The 21,157-nt window shown below is 40.9% G+C and overlaps 1 protein-coding gene across 6 annotated transcripts in view; it reads right to left on the reverse strand.

Annotated features, from left to right (window-relative positions):
* The window catches only part of Akap7 (A-kinase anchoring protein 7), a 141,161-nt gene that overhangs the window by 38,700 nt on the left and 81,304 nt on the right, over positions 1-21,157 (reverse strand). For 5 of the 6 annotated variants that reach the window (XM_045159665.1, XM_045159662.1, XM_045159664.1 and 2 more), the window contains exon 7: positions 16,410-16,557. In XM_045159665.1, coding sequence (XP_045015600.1) covers positions 16,410-16,557 — 148 coding nt within the window. The remainder of the gene's footprint in view (positions 1-16,409; positions 16,558-21,157) is intronic. The other variant, XM_045159667.1, reaches the window with a different exon arrangement.

Raw genomic sequence — 21,157 nt, forward strand, 5'->3', positions numbered from 1 at the left:
GGGGACAAAATCCAGAGCCTTGCACCTGATGCTGTACTGCTGAGCTAAATCTTCAAGCATAAAGTCTGTTTTTCTTAATACACATAGTTTTACTGGAACACAGACCTCCTCATTTGTTTACTTAATATCCAAGGCTGCTTCCTCAGTACAAAGACTCAGAGCCTAAAACATTTACTATCTAGCTCTTGATAGATAAAGCTTAGATATATCAAAATATGTACAAGATCTATATGTAAGGAAAACTATAAAACTCTAATGACAGAAATTAAAGAAGAACTAGAGATACACCATGTTCATAAAAAAAGCAAAGAAAAAGTTTATGGATTCCTTTCCAGCATGATAAATGCTACATACATTGACCTGATAAATGTCTGTTTCTAATTGTTCAATTGCAGTTTTTGTAAACTTAAAAAAATTATTTATTTGCAAGGAGAGAAAGAGAGAGAGAAAATGACAATGGGCGCACCAGGGCCTGTAGCCACTGCAAACCAACTCCAGATGCATGCACCACGTTGTGCATCAGGCTTTACGTGGGTACTAGGGAAATGAACCCGGGTTGTTAGGTATCGCAGGCCAGTACCATAAGCACTGATCATCTCTCCAGCCCCAAATTATACCTTTTAATCATTAGAAAAAGTACTTTGTGACATGCCCTAGTAATAAATTTCTAGAAATTGACCCTGTAGCCAGTTACTCATTCTCATATGTTGTACTGTTGTATTTCTTTAACCTCATTATCCCCCAGCACAAGTCTCTATATTTTTGTTTTATTTTTTAAGTTTTTATTAACAACTTCCATAATTACAGACAATAGACCATGGTATTTCCCTGCTCCCCATAAGTCTCCTTGTAAAAGATACACACTTGAATAACAGAGAAACTTTTTTATTATTATTTCTATCCCACAGACAAAACAGTAGACACATCTGTCATATTTGCTTTAAAAATCTTCATAGCTTTTATCTCTGTTCAGACTTCTACAATTTTTTTTTTCCTCAGGTAAACATCTGCTTAAGCAAGTTTGAGATCCTACAGTTCCTCTCAGGTATTCACCCATACCCAACTTGAAATACTAGTTCACTACCATTGAATCCCACATCTGTCTCTCAGAGATGCCATACATGTCCCAGACCTCTCTCAACATGCCACTTGAATGGGCCTGGGTAATTTTGTATGCCCCAAACCAAACTCATTATCTTCCACAAAGCTAAGCCTGTTTTCTCTGTTGCCCCTACACTGGTACAGGCACTACTGGCTACCTAAACTCCAAATCTGGGGACAGCACTGAGCATCACCTCTGCCTTTCACAGCTCACCTCAAACCTGAAATACCAACTCTCCTGCCTCTAACCTAGGTGCACCCTGTTTTCTCCTCCCGGCTGAACATGCAAGGGTGGCAACTGTAATGGGCCAAACAGAACAACGTCATAGCCACCTTCCTGTTCCCCTCAATCACTGGGTTTTGCACAACTTTATAAAATTGTGGTTTTCTAGAACACAAACCTGATCATGTCATTTCATGCTGCAAAAACTTTGACAGTGTCCATTCTCCACAAAATAGGACGTGAACACCTTAGAGGTCACATGCAGTGATTCTCTTAATGCCAAGCAGAAAGAATTACTTGCATAGTCTCCCGGGCAGGCTTCTGCTGCTGCTTCCTGAGCCTGGAACCCCCTCACCCTGGCTTCCTTCCCAACATTCGCATGTTCAACCCAAACCTTTCCTGTCTGGGCAACCTTCCCAGCCATCCTTGCCCAATGATAAGTAACCTCCCTTGTGCCCCATTAACTGCATTACAGTCATTATCACTTAAATTGTAATTGTCTGTTTGCACCACTCTTCACTAGAAAGGCATTGTGAGGGTGTAAGATTTGCATTGACCCATCTTTGGTCTTTAATGCACAGCTTAATGCTTGGTATTTGATAATATTCATCCAGCATCTGTTTAATAGAGAGCATGGATAAATTCTAACAACCAACACAGACTGAAGGCGTTTAAAGTGAAAGAGTCTCTTGGTTCACAATAGTTAGTATCACTTCGGTGGCCTGGAGGGCACTATGGACTGGCAAGGCAGGCAGGATTGTGGATTCTAGATGCTTCTGCCAGTGTGACAACCAGAAGCCATTTGCTATCTGCCAGCATGCATCATCCCCATTCCTGTTTTAAGGATAAAGATACAGAAAAACTCCACAGAAACTGGATTTTCATACTGAGCTGGAAAATGAGAATTGTATTACCTCCCTAACACTTAATCAGAGATGCAGTAATGATCCAAGTCTTCCTTTGTCAAAAACTACAACAACCTAACACTAATTGGAAAAATATATGGATTCCAATCTTTGAAGACGCCTCAGATCAGACACCTTATAAACAGTCCTCTCTCCCATCTGAAAAGTGGTTGGTAAAGACCCTCAGAAGGCTGTTCCAGTGCCCCAACCTTGCTTAGAATCCAGTCTTTCCTACTACCTATTTTGAGCAAAGATTAAGAAAAAACCAACAGTTTCTTTTCCATATCCTAACTCTTTCTTGTGTCCTCTTCAGCCTCCTCTACCTCAGGTTGAAGAAATGCACATGTGCTTGTAGTGAAAATAGCAACTTATGAGCACCAGCTAGTGAGCACTGGCTGAGTCAGGCCTGCTTCTTTTGCATGACCTCATTAAGTCCCCACAGCACCCTCATGAGGTGGCAACTATTGTTGTCCCCATATTAGCGATGGGGTTGGAGTCATCACGTGCTGTGCACAAAGCTGCACCGCTAGGATATGGCAATGACAGAACAAGGTCTGTCTAATTCTAGGAACCCAGGCCACTGCTTCTTTCTCTGTACTTTGCCAGCTTACTCACTCACTCACTCTTGACTGGTCTGCACTCTCTCCATTGCCACCAACTCCACTGAAATGGAGAAGAGGAATGAGCTTATTTTCCAACTTTTTCTCATAGCCAAAACTATCAAAGTTTGTTTTTTCATCATCATCTCATCTCTTTCCATACATACACACACACAAATATTTTATATATTTTTTCACTTATATCACTATGGTTAATCTTCATCATCAACTTGAGTGGATACAGAATGAGCGAGACCTCTAGCAATAACTAAGGAAGGAAGATCGACCCAGAATGAGCATAGCACCAGCCCATAGGCTGGGAGACCAGATAAAATGAAAGGCAGGAAGGAGAAAGGCAGCCAGACTGCTTCCTGTTTGCCAAGATGTAAGCAAGCAACCTCATAATCCGCTGCTGCAGCTGTGAGCCAATCCTGCTGCCATGCCTTCCTATCATGATGAGCCACACCCTCAAACCACAAACCTAAATAAACCCTCTGTTCCCTAAGTAGCTTCATGTCAGGTATTTGATCACAATAGGAAAAGTAACTCATACATATGTGCAATGTAAAATATAACACAAACCAGATGAGGTGGTGCATACTTTTAATCCCAGCACTTCGGAGGCAGAGGTAGGAGGATCACTGTGAGTTCAAGGCCACCTTGAGACTATTCCAGGTCAGCCTGGGTAGAAGGAAACCCTACTTCAAAAAGCCAAAAAAAAAAAAAGAGAGAGAGAGAGAGAGAGAGAGAGAGAGAGAGAGAAAGAAGGAAGGAAGAAAGGAAGGAAAGAAAGAAAGAGAGAGAGAGAGAGAGAGAAAGAAATCAGTTGCTTTCATTTCTATTAGGGGCATATAATAATGAAATTTCAAATGCTTTCTTTTTAGAAGACTATTTATTTATTTGAAAGAGAGAAAGCGACAGAGAGGGAGGGAGGGAAAGAGTTGTCATATCAGGGTTTCTAACCACTGCAAATGAATTCCAGATGCATGTGCCACCTCATGCATCTGGCTTACATGGGTTCTGGGGAATCAAACCTGGGCCCTTTGGCTTTGCAAGCAAGCACCTTAACTGCTAAGCCATCTCTCCAGCCCATAAGACATGTCTTATCAAAAAACATATGAGGAAAGTAGATTACAAAGAGGAATAAGACTAGCATTAAAATATAATCAGAGGTGTATTATGTCACAGGCACTGTTTTGTCAAGGCCAGCATTCTTGCTAAGTAAGGTGACGGAAGGTCCAGTTAAGCCAGACTGGCCTTGGCTTCTTCTTTCATCACAGCACAGTCATGAATAGATCCCCTTTCACACTCACATATACGTGATGCAGATGATAACTATGTGGCTAACCACTTTCTATGCCATGAAGGAAATCAATACTTTTGACTTCACGCTTATTAAACTACTTGATAAGTATCCAACTGTTAAGGTTGTCAAACCAAAAAGAAAGGGCATGTAGTTTCCTCAGATGATAAACTGTTCTTTTTTTAAAAAATTCTCCTCCTTCGAACATGCCTAAAATAAAGTCATCTTAATCAATCTAAGTGGTGATGAAATTTTCATCTCCCTGTTGTCCTGCACAAAAGAAAATGAAACAAAATTTTTGTTCTCACCTATCGTAAGAGACATTCTTACACTGCAGTTGTTACATTTTTATAATGGAATTTTCAAATAGAAATTAAGTGGAAAGGTGAAAAAAATTATGACAGAACTCAAACCAAATTATATTTTGATGTAGATATAGCTAAGGACCCATTAAAATTAGTTTATTGGAATCATTTGGAAATATTGATTAAAATTAAGAGAGCTGTCTGAAGATTACATTTTTCCTGGTTCTCTTAGACACATGAATTAATGCGGAAGTTGTAAATGGTTTGCCCTGAGGACTTCTTTATCTTCTTTAAAATGATTGGTAGTTCCATCCCCCCCCCCAGCACAAGAACATTTTTGTAGTTACTGAATTTAGACAATTGTGAAGATTCTCAAATAAAAGTTGTAGTTTCTTCAAATTGTATTGAAATGAATGCTCAATGTTTCTGACATCCAGAAATTCTTTCTGCCTTGATCTCCTCATTTCCTGTGTGAACTTGTAACATGTACAGGCCATTTCATAACAACATGGGTCCACTGAGTTATGAGTGCCTTCAAATTCTGACCCAATTTCATTATACAACATCAAATTATTGTTCCCCCTACCTCACTGGAAAAGTCTTTAGATGTGGATTGGAAAGTGATAGTGCAAACTGTGAGGTGATGAAAATGTTCTGTAGATTGATGGTTGAGTGTGTACGAAAGCGGAAACTCTTCAGGTTATACTTGTGGACGTGTGAGGGTTTTGTATTTGAGGTCTATATCACTGAAAAAGATTTTACTTTTTATTATTCTTTTCTTCTTTGCTCTTTTATTTTTTAATTAGAAATTTAGTTTGGCAGCTGGAGAGGTAGCATAGTGGTTAAGGGACTTGTCTACAAAGCCTAAGGATCCAGGGTCAATTCCCCAATACCCACATACGCCAGATGCACAAGGTGACACATATGTCTGGAGTTCGTTTTCAGTGACTAAAGTCCTGGTGTGCCCATTTTTTCTCTCTCTCTCTCCCTATTTCTCTTAAATGAATAAATAAATAAACTATACAAAAAAGTTTTTTAAAAAAGAATATACTTTAGGGCTGGAGAGATTGCTTAGTGGTTAAGACACTTACCTACAAAGCCTAAAGACCCACGTTGACTCTCCAGATCCCACATGAGACAGACACACAAGGCAAAGCAAGTGCAAGGTTGCACTAGATGGCACAAATGTCTGGAGTTTGCTTGCAGTGGCTGGAGGGCCTGGCGTGCCAATTCTCTCTCTCTCTCTCTTGCTCACTCACTCACAAAAAATAAAAAGAATATGCTTTGTATGGGCACATCATGTGTTGGTATCATCACTTCCCTCCTCCCTGCGCCCACTCTGCTGTGGGCCCATCTCAGTGAGGTTGTGGGTATTCCCCATGGCCTGCACCAGGGTGGTGGAGACAGGTGCTAAGGATACTCAACACATACCAAAGCAGAAAACCAGAAGCTCCTGATAGCTTAACACAGACAAAGATTTTCTAAATTTTAGCACAAGTGTGACAAAAACCAGCTGGGAAAATGGAGTTCATTAATATGCTCTACTCTTTGAGTTTTAGGATGCTGTCAACATCATGGTAACAGATTTGAGATTTCCAATATTTCTGCTTGAAAGCCTGAGTTTTATCATCAGCAGTAAATAATGTCAGCTGTTTTACATGATCATGACAAGTCCACTTGTTCATTTTCAAGAAAATATCTGTCATTATGAATGCTGAAAACTATAGTTTGCCAATTGTTTTTCAAGAAAAAGTGATACTGCAAAAAGGAAAATGATGACTTCAGGTTGCCTCTTAAGGTCACTTGAGTCTCTCCTGAAGCTTTGATCCAGAAATACTTTACACCTATTTCCCATTTATGTTACACAAAATATTAAAAAGGCATGCTCACAGGCTGAAATGAAATGTAATTAGTAGATTTTATTAGTCAGCAAGAACTTACTTAAAATATTTAAAAAATTGAAAATTGGTTTTTGGGGTTGGGAGATAGCTTCACAGTTAAAAGCACTGGCCTTTACCTTGTCAGCCCAAGTTCAATTCCCCAGTACCCAGATAAAGCCAGATGGGCAAAGTGGCACATGCACCTGGAGTTTGTATGCAGTGGTAAGAGGCCCTGGAGCACCCATACTCCCTCTGTTTCTGTTCCTCTCTCACATACAAATAAATAAATAAAATATTTTAATGGGTTTTTCATTGCACCTGCCTTGACTCATACTGGCCACTGCATTCATACCCACCTGCACTAGTGTCATTGTTGAATCAGGAGAAAGAACACAATGCCAGATATTATTATAAAAATAATTTTGTCTTCACAGACCCCAAAAAGTATCTAAGCAATTAGCCTTTAAGAAGTAGTGCACCAACTGAGAAATTAAGTTGGAGCAGAGCTGAAAACCTCCTCCCTGTAGACCAGCTGACAGAAAGCTGGAGAAAACTGCACTGCATGAAGCCCTATGGGAATCAGAAGTCATCCGTGGTGAAAGCAGTGGACACTGGAAGCCTTAAGTTTGGCCAGCTAGGCCAAATGATGGAAAGGGTACAATAGTGGCATATCTCTCTAATTGGACTGGAGGCTCACTCCATGGGAGGGAATACATGTCTGGTACTAAAAACCTAATCAAAATCCTATGGCAGGAGAAGTCATGAGCGCTAGGAGTATAATCCCTGCTCCTGTTTGGCTAAATGTATATATTATGCTCACCAAACTGCTTGTGAGCACTTTATTTAATGTTCTTACCCATATATTAATGCTATTCTCACTTTTTGTTAAGAGAAGCTTCTCTTTTCAGATGGCAGTGACCACTGGGATGACCCAAAAGGCAACACAGTTCTGAGAAGAAGTGACAGAAGAGTGTTAAGCACTGAAACATCTCTATCATATCTTCCAAGGCTCAGGGTCCATTGCAGAAGAGGTGGTGAAAGAATGTATGAGCCCAAGGAAGGGCGGGACTGCCTACAATACAATTGTACAGACCGAGGACATCAAAATACAAGAGACTAATGAAGAGAGGGAGGGAGTATGACGGCAGGTGATTTGTGAAGATGAAGGTGGGGGAGGGGAGGGAATTATCATGGTTTATTGTCTGTAATTATGGAAATTGTCAATAAAAAATTAAAACAAAAACAGAAGTAGTGAACCTAACATATATTTTAAAAGAATTTAAAATCTCACAAAAGTGTACCTGATCAATTATTCCAATAGTAAGTTATCTATAAAGTAAATAAAAGGAGGCTCACTTTCTACTGCAAAAAGTAAACACAAAAAGCAAGGAGGCACATATCTGTGACTGTACCTTTCTTCACTAAGTGCCCTTCAAGTGGGCACATGGCATTTAATCAACACAAATATTATGAAGCTAAGCATCTTAAATGTATTATTTATCATTTCTCAAGCAAAGGTTCGGGCTCAAAAATTCTCAAAAGCTCTAAGATTGCTGTCCTACTGGTGCCCTTCTCCAGATGAAGCACATGCTGACTTCCTTCCCTGCAGCCCTTGCAGCACACGGAAGGTGGACTCCACTGTCAGCATTCGGAAAGACACCCAGGCCCGTGTGCTGAAACTGGGCAAGAGCCAGAAGTGGACACCTGAGCGCCTTCCCAAGGACCCTATCGTGTCCCCTAAAGCAAATACTGAAGAAGAAAGATCAAGACAGTCGTCCCAAGAGGGACCTAGGCAGAAAGAATGCCAACCTGGGACATAAAACAAAAAGTCCTTTCCTACAGCCATCCCCAGGTACAAGTACTAGAAATTCCCAGACGAGCACAACAAGCCTTTTAAGACTAACAAGACTGGTCAAACCATCCCGGTCTCTTACAGACCCCTTCAACAGGCAGGGATATATGGATGGAACTGATTCATTGACTTTGTTCACTCAGAACTCTCCTTAGGGTTTCAACCCATACAATCGAGTCCTGGTCTAACAACACAAAATACAGACTACATAAGCTACGTACAATGATTCAACTTCCAGTTTTTCAGTTTAGCAATCAAGCAAAAGCAATAACATTCAATAGAAACTGTACTTTAATTCTGAATTTTGCTTTTGTCCTGGGCTAGCACTATACAGCATGCACTGTCTCAGGAGTCTGGGCCGAGCTGCAGCTCTCAGAAAGCCACATGACTACAGGGGAAACCAATGACACTTGACAGAATGCCACAAAAACAGTGCCGTTTGGATACATGCATTTAATATGCCACATGAAATAGTCAAAATCTTACAAACAGACTTGTGGTAGATGATTTTGCCTAGGTGTAGGCTAATCTGAATGCTAAAGTAATCCAAATTAAACTATGATGTCCAGTAGGTTAGGTATATAAATGCATTTTCTATTTAAGACATTTTCAACTTTCAGTGGGCTTATCAATTACGACATAATCCTGTCACAAGACTAGCATTAATGTTGCTAGCAATGTTGACTCTGTTGAACTCATTTTATACCACATCTACTCAGTTCTCCTTTTCCTGCCTCAGCACGTGTATCCCCATCTATCCACTCACCAACTAGCTCATGCATGCAGTCCAGCAACCTCCCACCCTGCAGATTCATCAGTTGCCAACCCTGTGGGTTTAACTGAGGTGGCTCCTGCCATCATCACTGCCTCCCAATCCATTGTTACCCTCTCTTGTAGACTGTAAGTATTACTCTAAATCCTATCCCTTCCTCCACTAGCCATTTCTCTGCTATAGATCCCACTCCATTCAGCTAAATGCTCCACACATTTGCAGAAGGTAAGATGATAAACTTCTTCCACTGTGTTCCACCAATGCCCATATCACAGTGAACATGTTTGATCCCTCTATTTTCTCAGATCCCTGTCTGTTTCTTGGATTTAGTCTTAGCTGTTCAATGACTTCATTAAGGACTGTCTTATACTTCACCATATGCCCAAGAGAGGAGTGAAAGATAATAGCATTTGTTAATTATTTTGATTAATTATTATTCATTCAAAAATAGGTGAAGTCCCTCAAAATTATTCTGTCTGTATTTCTGCTTATAGAAGTTATAAATAAATACAGTGACCTGGAAAAAATACTACCTAGTCCTTTCCAAATTCATCACTGCCTCCAAAAAGGTATGTCCAAGAGCTGGCAGTAATCTCTGAAAGCACTAAGTTGTTCATTAGTTCAGGCAAACATAGATGCCTGAGAAAAACTACTATGCCTGACTCCAAGAAATAGCTCACAGAACCTGGAGATTTAGGGAAATATCTCATGCCAGTTTCACCAGGAAGAACTAGGTCTGACTTCTACATCTCAAACACAGCTGATTAGTGTAGGATGAGTGAGTTTGCAAGGAGCTGAAGCTCAATGACAAGCAGACGTAATATTACCCAAAGCTTTCATTATAAGACAACAAAATGCTGCTTCATTTCTTATATTTGAAAAAATAAGTGTTGCCTCCACACCTTACCAAATTCCACTAATACACAAGTGAAGATTCCCAATGGCACAAGATGAAGATGCAAAGTTCGTGACAAGTATGTGAGGCAGGCAGAGAGAACAGGACAGCTGGCAGGATGGACACTCAATACCCTTGAGATCCAAGCAAAGAAAGCGCATGAGTTAAGTAAAAAGCAGAGAAAACAAGCAGAGACGTCCAATGTCAGTGTAGCACCACGCAAGAATGCTAGAATAGCACTGCCACGTTTTATGATAGTTCAAAAGAAGGCAGAGGTCAACATTTCTAATGGAAATTACCCGGGAACTGTCAAGTATATTGGTGAGTTTTCCTGTTGCTCTCATTTTAAAAAGGAACTTAAGGAAGAAGAGTTAACTTAGTTCTTAGTTCTGGGATATAACCAATCAAAGAAGAGAAGTGTTTCATGGCTAAGGCAGAGGGAGTTGCACACATTGGTGCAGATCAGGAAACAGACATACTCACCTTCCTTAAGATCCCACTTCTTCCTCCTGGCCCCACCTAACAACTCTAACATCCCACCCTAACAACCCACTTCCTCCAGCTACACCACTTAATAACCCTCACATCCCGCACTAATGCCCACTTCCTCCAGCTAGCTCCACCTAACAACCCTCACATCCATTCCTAACAACCCACTTTCTCCAGCAAGGCCCACCAAACAACCCTGACATCCCACCCTACCAACCACATCCTCCATCTAGCCCCACCTAACGATCCTCACACCCCATCCTAACAACCCACTTCCTCCAGCTACCCTCACATAATAACCCTCCCATCCGACCCTAACACCCCACTTCCTCCAGCTACCCTCACATAATAACCCTCCCATCCGACCCTAACAACCCACTTCCTCCAGCTACCCTCACATAATAACCCTCCCATCCGACCCTAACACCCCACTTCCTCCAGCTACCCTCACATAATAACCCTCCCATCCGACCCTAACACCCCACTTCCTCCAGCTACCCTCACATAATAACCCTCCCATCCGACCCTAACACCCCACTTCCTCCAGCTACCCTCACATAATAACCCTCCCATCCGACCCTAACACCCCACTTCCTCCAGCTACCCTCACATAATAACCCTCCCATCCGACCCTAACACCCCACTTCCTCCAGCTACCCTCACATAATAACCCTCCCATCTGACCCTAACAACCCACTTCCTCCAGCTACCCTCACATAATAACCCTCCCATCCGACCCTAACAACCCACTTCCTCCAGCTACCCTCACATAATAACCCTCCCATCCGACCCTAACACCCCACTTCCTCCAGCTACCCTCACATAATAACCCTCCCATCCGACCCTAACACCCCACTTCCTCCAGCTACCCTCACATAATAACCCTCCCATCCGACCCTAACACCCCACTTCCTCCAGCTACCCTCACATAATAACCCTCCCATCAGACCCTAACACCCCACTTCCTCCAGCTACCCACCTAACTACCCTCACAGCCCACTGTAACACCCCACTTCCTCCAGCAAGCTCCACCTTGCGTCCTAAAGGTCCACTGTATAACCCCAAGCAACTGGAACCAAATGTTCAGTCAGCTTACGAATAACATTTCACATTCAAACCATAAGAGGGAGCAATTCAAATTATGAATAATACGATATGTAGCATGGCTATTGTGTGATTTCTACTATACACAGTAAGGTTAGTGGGCTATTAAATATATCCAAAAGATGCTAAACGAAACAATGTACTTTCTCCAGTTAGCCCTAAAACTACAACCCTATTTCACACCAATTTTAACTAAGTTTCTGTGTTAATACACTTTGTTTGAATACCTATATTAGTGATCATGTCATATAAATTAAAAGCTCAAATGCAAAAGCAACAATAAAACTAGAAGGAAATATAAGTAAACATCTTTGATAAGAGATGACTCTAATCATAATGGCAATTTTAAACAAATCACAGAAATTTAATCTATAACAATAAAACTTCAATTCTTCAATATGAAATTTTTACCTAAAATTGAATGAAAATCTGGAAAACATCTGAAGTCAATGTGGCAAACAAAGGCTAACAGCTTTGCTCTAAATCCACAATGAATCAAGGAATACTTCCACTTCCTATGGATGAGGTCAAGTGCATTGCCTGTTCTTATCCAGTCCAAAGACACACACTAAGACAATGGCCAAGCCACTTGAGGTTCTAAGGGAGAAGCATTCATGGTAATATGAGCTCTAAAAGAAAGTTAATAAACACATGAGGAAATTGATTGCCATAAGCAACCAAGAAAAGTCAGTATTCATACACAAGGAAAAAGTTTGGATTTTTTTAAAATATGAAAAAAATTTAATTGACAATATTTTAATACTCAAACACAAAATAAAGAAGTAATGCTTATGAAATAAAGAACAGAAAAGGGCCGGGCATGGTGGCACATGCCCTTAATCCCAGCACTCGGGAGGCAGAGGTAGGAAGATCACCATGAGTTCGAGGCCACCCTGAGACTACAGAATGAATTCCAGGTCAGCCTGAACCAGAGTGAGACCCTACCTTGAAAAACAAACAAACAAAAAGAACAGAAAAGGAAAACATTAAAATGAACCAATTGGAAATCTTAAAAAGGAAACACAGAGTCATTGATTTTAAAAAGAGAGAACCAAAATGGTATAATAAAGATGGCTGAGAGCTGCAGAGATGGCTTAGCAATTAAGACACTTACCTGGGAAGCCTGACGACCCAGGTTCAAGTCCCCAGGACCCATATAAACCAGATGCACAAGGTGGTGCGTGCGTCTGAGGTTCATTTGCAGTGGCTAGAGCCCTGTTGCACCCATTCTCTCTCTCTCTCTCTCTCTCTCTCTCTCTCTCTCTCCTTCCCTCCCTCTCTCTTTTTATCTCAAACAAATAAATATTTTTAAAATATGGCTGAGAAAACCAGTAACTTAGAATCCAAGCTCTCCAGGAACGCACAGTTAACAAGTTAAGAGACTGAAATTTGGTGAATCTGATGGAAGCTAAACCCATTTCTCCCAGAAGTTCACTTAAGTGCATATAATGTTTTATAAACAATTTTAGGAAATTCCCAGAATCTCTGAAGTCCTTTGTACCACATGATTCAGGTGTTTTGTTTTGGTTTTTAGTTTTTTGAGGTAGGGTCTCACTCTAGGCTGACCTGGAATTCACCATGTAGTCTCAGAGTGGCCTCAAACACATGGTGATCCTCCTACCTCTGCCTCCTGAGTGCTGGGATTAAAGGCATGCACCACCATAGCTGGCTCATAATTCGGAATGATACGTAATGTCGTAAGATCTGAAATCTGTTCTACTCTATAATGCATACAATAAAATGCTAGTGGAAACTCCTTGTGTTTTGTAACAAAGTGAGGAGACTATGATTAACATAATTCATTGTAGATTTCAAAATGATTCGAAAAAACAATTTTGAATTTTGCCAATATGAGATGATAGATGCTAATTACCCTGATTTGATCACTGTTCATTGTATACCTTTATTGAAATTATACACAGTATTCTATAGAAACATTTTTAATTTTTTTAAAAACTACTGGTTGTGGCTGGAGAGATTGCTCAGTAGTTAAGGTGCTTGCTTGAAAAGCCTGATGGCCTGGGTTCTATTCCCTAGTACCTATGTAAAGCCAGATGCACAAAGTGGCACATGCATCTGGAGTCAGTTTGCAATGGCCACAGGCTCTGGCATGCCCATTCTCTCTCTCTCTCTCCTTGCAAATAAATAAAATAAATAAAAAATATTTTAAAAACCCTAGTGGTTCATGACTCCAAAAACAGATAGTAAATTTGAGCTAGGATTAAATCAAAGAAAAGCCGAACCAGAATAAGCAATCTAACCCTGTCTGGTGGTGCTCCCCTTTAATCCCAGCACTCAGGAAGCAGAGGTAAGAAGATCACTGTGAGCTTAAGGCCAGCCTGGGCTAGAATGAGACCCTACCTCAAAAATAAAAAGAAAAAGATCTGTCTCATAAATAACCAATCTAATCTGATCAAGAAATGAAACTGACGGCTGGAGAGGTGGCTTAGCAGTTAAGCGCTTGCCTGTGAAGCCTAAGGACCCCAGTTTGAGGCTTGATTCCCCAGGACCCACGTTAGCCAGATGCACAAGGGGACGCACGCATCTGGAGTTCATTTGCAGTGGCTGGTGGCCCTGGTGCGCCCATTCTCTCTCTCTCTCCCTTTCTCTCTCTCTCTCTGCCTGTCACTCTCAAATAAATAAATAAAAATAATTAAAAAAAAAAAAGAAATGAAACTGACAAAGAGGGTCCTGCACCCTGCTGAATATTCCACTATAAAACTGAGGTAAAGTGCTGGAGAGATGGCTCAGCAGCTAAGGTGCTTGCCTGCAAACCCCACAATGTGAGTTCAATTCCCCAGTACCCACATGCAGAGGTAGAGTTGCACATGAATCTTGAGTCCATTTGCAGTGGCTGGAGGCTCTGAAGTGTCCATTCTATCTGTCTCTCTTCTATCTCTCTGCTTGCAAATAAGTAAATAAATATCTTTAAAAAGAAAGAAAAAACTGAGGTAAGGGACTGGGAAGATGGCTAAGTGAGTTACACATTTGGCACTGCCAATCCCCAGCACCTGTGTAAGGAATCTGGGTGTAGCCATGCATGTCTGTAGCCCCAGTTTACAAGGGAATAGGGGAGACCAGAGAATCACTAGAGGACTTGTTGACCCAAAAACTGGCAGGTGTGAGTTGAGTGAGACTCTTTCTCAAGCAAACACGAGGAAGAGCTCAAGTGGACGCCCAGCTTTCTCCTCAGGCCCCTGCAGGCTCCCACATGTGGCATGTGCATATTCACCTACTTCACACAGCTCCCACCTCTCCCTCTCTCATATACACACACACGAAAAAGTGAGGTCATCATCCATGAGCAAGAAAAGGTATGGTCTATATTAAACTTGTTTAATTATAATAAATTACATTATATGAAAGTATAATTTTAAAACTCATGTTGGCTTCACTTGTGCTAGACAAAGTATTTATAATAATACACATCTAACATAAAGTTAAATGGTATACGAATAGTTGAGTAGAGGAGTTTGAGTGAACAAAATTACTCTGAATTAGAAAAAGGTGAAAGAGATGAAGAAGATTGTAGGAAAGATCTAGTAAGATTCCCTACAACTGGGGAAATTTAGAAACAGCTCCAAGCAGAGCAATGAAGGTGGAAACAGCATGTGGATGGGGGTTAGTGAAGCAGCGCCCCCTGCTGGTCAATGATGCAAGATGTGCGAATCCTGCGCTGCCATTCCTCCAATATCTTCCCTAAAATCCGCATACTCATATTTGCCTTAATGGGAGTGAGGAAAGCAATGAAGTGCTGCATCCCCTTTCAAGCCTGGCCTAAAGTACAAGAAGTACAGGGAAAGCTCGCCAAAATCTACACTACACAGAACTCTTAAAGTCTCCCCTTCACAACGAGTGGTCCTCATCAAACCTTGGATGGAAGATAACTCTTGCACTGATTCTGAAAACACGAAAATCCTCCTGACAACATATCTGAAATGGTTCAGGATATAAAACTCAAATGACAGTCTGCACATTTTCTATTTAAAACAGGTAAGCTCTTTGTAAGGTAAAAATGAATATCTGAATATCTGCAGTGAGGATTTGGAAATAAAATGGTGACCCTTGAATATGTTTAAATGCTTTAATAAACTTCAGTGTCATAATTCTTTTAGGAGGTATGCATAGATCTCCCAAACAGTTTTCTTCAGGCTGACATGGAGAGACATTGTCTTGGCTGAAGACCTTTCAGATATTTACTCTTGTTTTCCTTGAGTACTTTCAAGCACATAAATCAAGGTTGTCTTGAAGTTCACAGTTTTATAAGAATACAGTCTGGTTGGAAACAGTGCATCTGATGCCCAACAGGCTCCAATGGAACACATTCACCTTCCAAAGGTGGGCTTTGCCTGTTCTGGTTGTACGATTCTCCTTCAGTGTACACACTTTCCACCTGGCAATGTAGCTGGAACCAGTTCAGTCCCAAACCACTGACAAGCATTTACACGTGTGCACACAACTATTTAAGGATGAATATGTGCCCTTTTTCCCAAGTTATTTATAGAAGAAAGTGAAGTCTCAAAGTGTACAGGTATCCTATGGTTTTTCTTCTTAGAGTAAAACTTTCAGAGGTAGGTCATCCTATTCCTAGTGAAAAGCAGCAAACAAACAGAACAGCTCCTGGGGCATGGTGTGGTCAAGGAGGCCTTCACTGAAGAAATGCTTTATGATCCTGATATAAAGTTAAACTGAAATGAAATGTCAATCAACACTTCGAGACCTCACAATGTATAAAGCATAGAATTATGGAAAACATAGTATTGAAATCTTGAAAAATAAAATCCTGATTAACAAATATATGTGAACATACAGTAAAGTTCATAATTTAATAAAAATAAATATGGGCGAAGATGCTCTATAAGTCATTTGCTTTGTTGCCAAAACATAATATTCAGAAAATGCTACCTCAAAATGTGTGTTTAAAAAGGATGCTAAAGAAACCAAAACTAAAGTGCCTGAGTGAATTTAAAATGGTGCTCACCAATCACGACTGAAGACTCACAGTGGTAGTAGCCATCACTTCGCTTCTCCTTCAACATGGAGCACAGGTCTATGCGGTAGAACATTTCTTCTCCAAATCTGTGGTTGATAAATTTTTCATACAATCCAGGCTCTATTTTTTTCACTCCCTTGAAATGACAAAATAAAATCACATCAATCAATCACTTCACACAGGCAGCCAGTTCATATTTATTCTACTTTCTTAGAACCTTATATTACATTTTGGGATTCAGTACTGGTTCCTGGCACTTGAAAACAGATGTTACATAATTACAAAGAAGTTGTCTTTAAAGTCTGCCTTCCTGGAATTCGCTGTGGTTTAAAGACTATCAATTAAATACTATCATTTACATGTGGCAGCACTTGAAACTTCATATACTGTAAGCTTCAGAACTAATAAAGCCTGTGGTGCTGAAGTTCAAAGGCCCAAGGGAAGAGTAATCACTTACTACTACAACAGAAAATGGGTAAATTCTTCTGAAGTAGTGTGGATCTTAACACTGTATAGTAGGGGGAAAGTTCTAATAAGATGGATGCATTTTAAACTGCTAAGATAAAAATCACCTGAGTCAGATGCATGAAGTGGCACATGCCTCTGGAGCTCGTTTGCAGTGGATAGAGGCCCTGATGTGCCTATTCTCTCTCCCTCTCTCTCCCTCTCTCTCTCTCTCTCTCTCTCTCTCTCTCTCTCTCTCTCTCTCTCTCCCTCCTTGTAAATAAAGAAAGAAAAAAATCAATTGAAAGACAGTTTATTTGAATTGGAACAGGGGGATCAGTGCCTTTCCAAGTCCTTCTCCACCTGTCTCTCCTTATCCCCAATGCCCATTTCTAGCACGAGCAGCTGGCTGGGGGAGACTGAAGAAAAAGGCTCTTGGTACTTCTGTGGTTTCCTAAACCATGGGAAATAACATCTCATTCTCCCCTCCACTACATAGTGGTGCTCCAACTCAGTGCAGGAGTGCCAATATGTCATAAATATAATTAGAATACATACTACTTTCCCTTTTTACTAACTAAAAACAGAAAAGTTTTAAGTAGAATTACAAAGATATGATTTTGTTCTGTATTTCACTGCTCCTTGAAAATAAAAATACCTTTTCTCCTTTTTATAGGAATATGGTTTTGTCTTCAGTACTGTGTGACAGCCAGCTTTATTCTATAAGTAACTATGTCATATTAATAAATAATGTACGAATGTTTCTATCTCTATGGTCTCTATTGTATGCAAGCATCATGAGTTATTCATCCAACTGTAGACTGCCGGATGCTTAGGCTGCCCTTAATATTTTTTGGTATGTGTGGTGTATTGTGTGTGTGTGTGTGTGTGTGTGTGTGTGTGTGTGTTATATGCTTGCTTACAGATGCATACATCTCTGGGGGCCATAGGAGGATGTTAGGTGTCCTCCATTATCATCACTCTTCCATCTTATTTCCTTGAGACAGAGTCTCGTACTGAACCTGGATCAGAAAGTCCCTAGGGCTCCTTCCATCCTGCATACCTCAGTCCTGGAGTTACAGGTGTGTGTCACCACACCTGCCCCCTAAAATGGGTGCTGGGGATTGAGCTCAGGTCCTCATGGTTACACAATTGCTTTTACCCAGTGAGCCATCTCACTGACCCTGTATAATTTTTTTAATATATTAAGACAAGTTTTTGTTCTATGTTCTCAACTGGACCCCAGATATTAACTTCTCCACTCACAGCCTCTTCCACCATAGTTAACAGAAACTATTCTACTTGCACAGGTTAAAAGCCTTGGAGTCATCTTTTACTCAGCTTTTTTTCTCAACATCACATCCATGTTGGGCCTACCTTCAAAATGTATCCAGTTCTCCCCACTCCATTGCCACTTTGTCTAAGCCATGCCCATTCCTGTCTTTAATCTGGATTATCACAATGACCGCCTGACTGTCTCCTACCACTAGCTAACAGCAGAGCAGTCCTATGACAATGGGAGTCAGTTGGTAGAGCACTTTACTAGAATGCACATAGGGTTTCATTCCCAGCAAAATGGAAAGCAGACGCGGTGGTACACACCTGTAATCCCAGCACACAGGAAACTAAGGAGAAAAGATCAAAACTTCAAGGTTATCCTCAGCTACAGAGCAAATTTGAGGTCAGCCTAGGATATGCGAGACTGTCTTTATATGAAGAAAAATTAGGGCAATTCACTCCTCTGCTACAAACCTCACAAAGGGTCCCCATGTTACTCCAAGAAAGAGCCCAAGTCCCCATAACACCCTGCAAGGTGCTAGCGTGTGCATTCCTGCACTTCCTGGACCAGATCTCACCACCTTCTCCCCCTCTGCCCTCCTGGCTACTCCTTGACCACACCAGGCACGAGCTCACCCAGGAGTCTCCATGCTGCCCGCAGCCTGCTCCCTCGAGCCCGCAGGATGCTTCTTGCCTCCATGCTGCTACAGGTCAGATGCAGATCCTTTAATTTCTCTCTTAACAGACCCCTGCTCCAGCTACTCCATATCACATTCTAGCTCCAAGAGGTACTCCTGAATCATCTACTCCTCTATGTTTACCATATTATAACATACATGCAATCAAATTTTACTAAATTTACTTTTCATTAGAGTAATGGAATATATGCAACTTGAAATAGAAGGAAGGGAACTAGCAAGAGGGCTCAAGGGGGATGGTGGAGAGAGGGGAACAGGGAAAAGTAGAATGACATTTTATGAAAATGGCATAATGAAACCCATTACACTGTTTCCTCACTTAAAACATATATTTGAATAAATATTCATTGTTATGTGTCATTGTACCTGCCTGTTAGAGTGCAAACTCCCAAAGGGCAGGACTTTTGTCTGAGTTTTAGTCCCCAGGATACTCCCAGTACCTAGAATGGTGCTGGGCATGGTATGGTGCTCAATACATGACTGTCACAAATGCAAAGGAAAGAACAGCTGATCAGACAGAATGCTGCTTAGCCAGAGTTCTGGAAGAATGAAACCTGCCTCCACCCAGATGTCTTAACTTTGCATCCCTGGGACAATGTATTTGAGATAAATCAATGGATAAGTTGGAAAGGCTCCAAGTTTCAGAGGTTTCCATCACTGACCAGTTGGCCCTGTTGCTTGGGGCCTATGGCATCCAGCAGAAGGACCTGTGGAGGAGATCTACCCTCTTCACAGATGCTTGGAAGTGAAGACAGAGGAAGAAGCCAGGGTCCCAATATTCCTTCAAAGGTCATTCTTTCCACTTCCCTTCACTTGGCCCCATGTCTAAAGATTCCACCATCTTAACCTAGCACCACAGTCTGATGATGAAACCTTTAGGACATGGCTTTTGATGTCAGCTCTACTGCTTTGCTTCTGTTTCCTCATTGCAAAGTGAGGCCAGCAACAGTTACCAACCTCAAAATGTTATGTGAACGAAACCAACTAATTTATAAAAGTATTTATGATAAGCTGGATATGATGGCTCAGACTTGCAATACTTGGGAGGTTAAGGCTCGAGGACTGCCACAAGTTCAAGCCCAGCCTGGACTATATAGTGAGCTTGAGTCAGGCTGGAGTACAGAATGAGGCAATGTTGCAAAGAGACAGAGAGAGAAAGAGCAACCCAAACATGGTGTTGCATGCCTTTAATCCCAGCACCCCGGAGGCAAAGGTGGGAGGATCGCTGTGAATTCAAGGCCAGCATGATACTACATGGTGAATTCCAAGTCAGCCTGGGCTGGAGCCAGAACCTACCTCAAAACACCAAAAAAAAAAAAAAAAAAGGAAAAAAAAAGAGTGATTTAAGGAGTATATACACAGCCATTATCATTAGTGATTTGTGAGAAATAATTCCAGTCAAGGTAAGAGTGCAAGAATAAAACCTGTTCTGAAAGAATGGAAAGTGACCACTTTTACTTCTCTTGTAAATGTTTATCTGGGCTGGGGAGATGGCTCAGTGGTCAAAAGTGCTTGCTTCCAAAGCCTGCCTGCCTACCTGGGGCTCAGTTCCCCAGGATCCACTTAAAGCCAGATACACAAAATGGCACATGTGTCTGGAATTCATTTGCAATGGCAAGAGACAAGAGGTGGCAAGAGGAAGAAAGATGTGTCATTATTTTCCCTTTTCTCTCTCATAAATAAATAAATACTTTTTAATAAACGCTTTCTGTGTGTGTGTGTTTAGGGCAACGGAAGAAGGGAAGAGGCAATAAAATGCTTTCATGGCAGACATAAGACTGGTGGCCACTTAGCAGACTTCAGTTTTCAAGATGCTAATTCCAGACTTGACTAACCTCTATGTTATGGTCTCCATTTCAGTTTCATAAAATATCACTGTTAAAGGAAAAATATGGGTAATAAAAATAACCTCTGATCTCCTATTTAACAAATAATAGTAAAAGGTGAACACCAGGTAGTTTATAAAAATTCTCCATAGATAACTCCCAATTAAACCTTAAGGTATGGGCTTTTATTAGTAAGGAAAATAGAATTAATCCCATGCCTCTTAATTTGTAGAGAAAACAGTGGTTCAAAAAGGCATGAGGCTTTAGGAGGCACTGAAGTTACATCCCCTGATTAAAAAAAAAAAATCCCTTTAATAATAAAAATTCTATAAACAGACAAGAATCTGCTTAATCTGATATATATTACAGCATTAGCATAATCTTTGTTCTCTGGAGAATTTACTAGGCAACCTGCTTCTCTTCTAATAAACTCTCTGAACCCACCTCTCCATTCAGCTCTAGTAAGTGATGTTTTTTCTCTTATACTAAA

The sequence above is a fragment of the Jaculus jaculus genome, chromosome 9 (genome assembly GCF_020740685.1).
Source record: "Jaculus jaculus isolate mJacJac1 chromosome 9, mJacJac1.mat.Y.cur, whole genome shotgun sequence".
NCBI lineage: Eukaryota > Metazoa > Chordata > Mammalia > Rodentia > Dipodidae > Jaculus > Jaculus jaculus.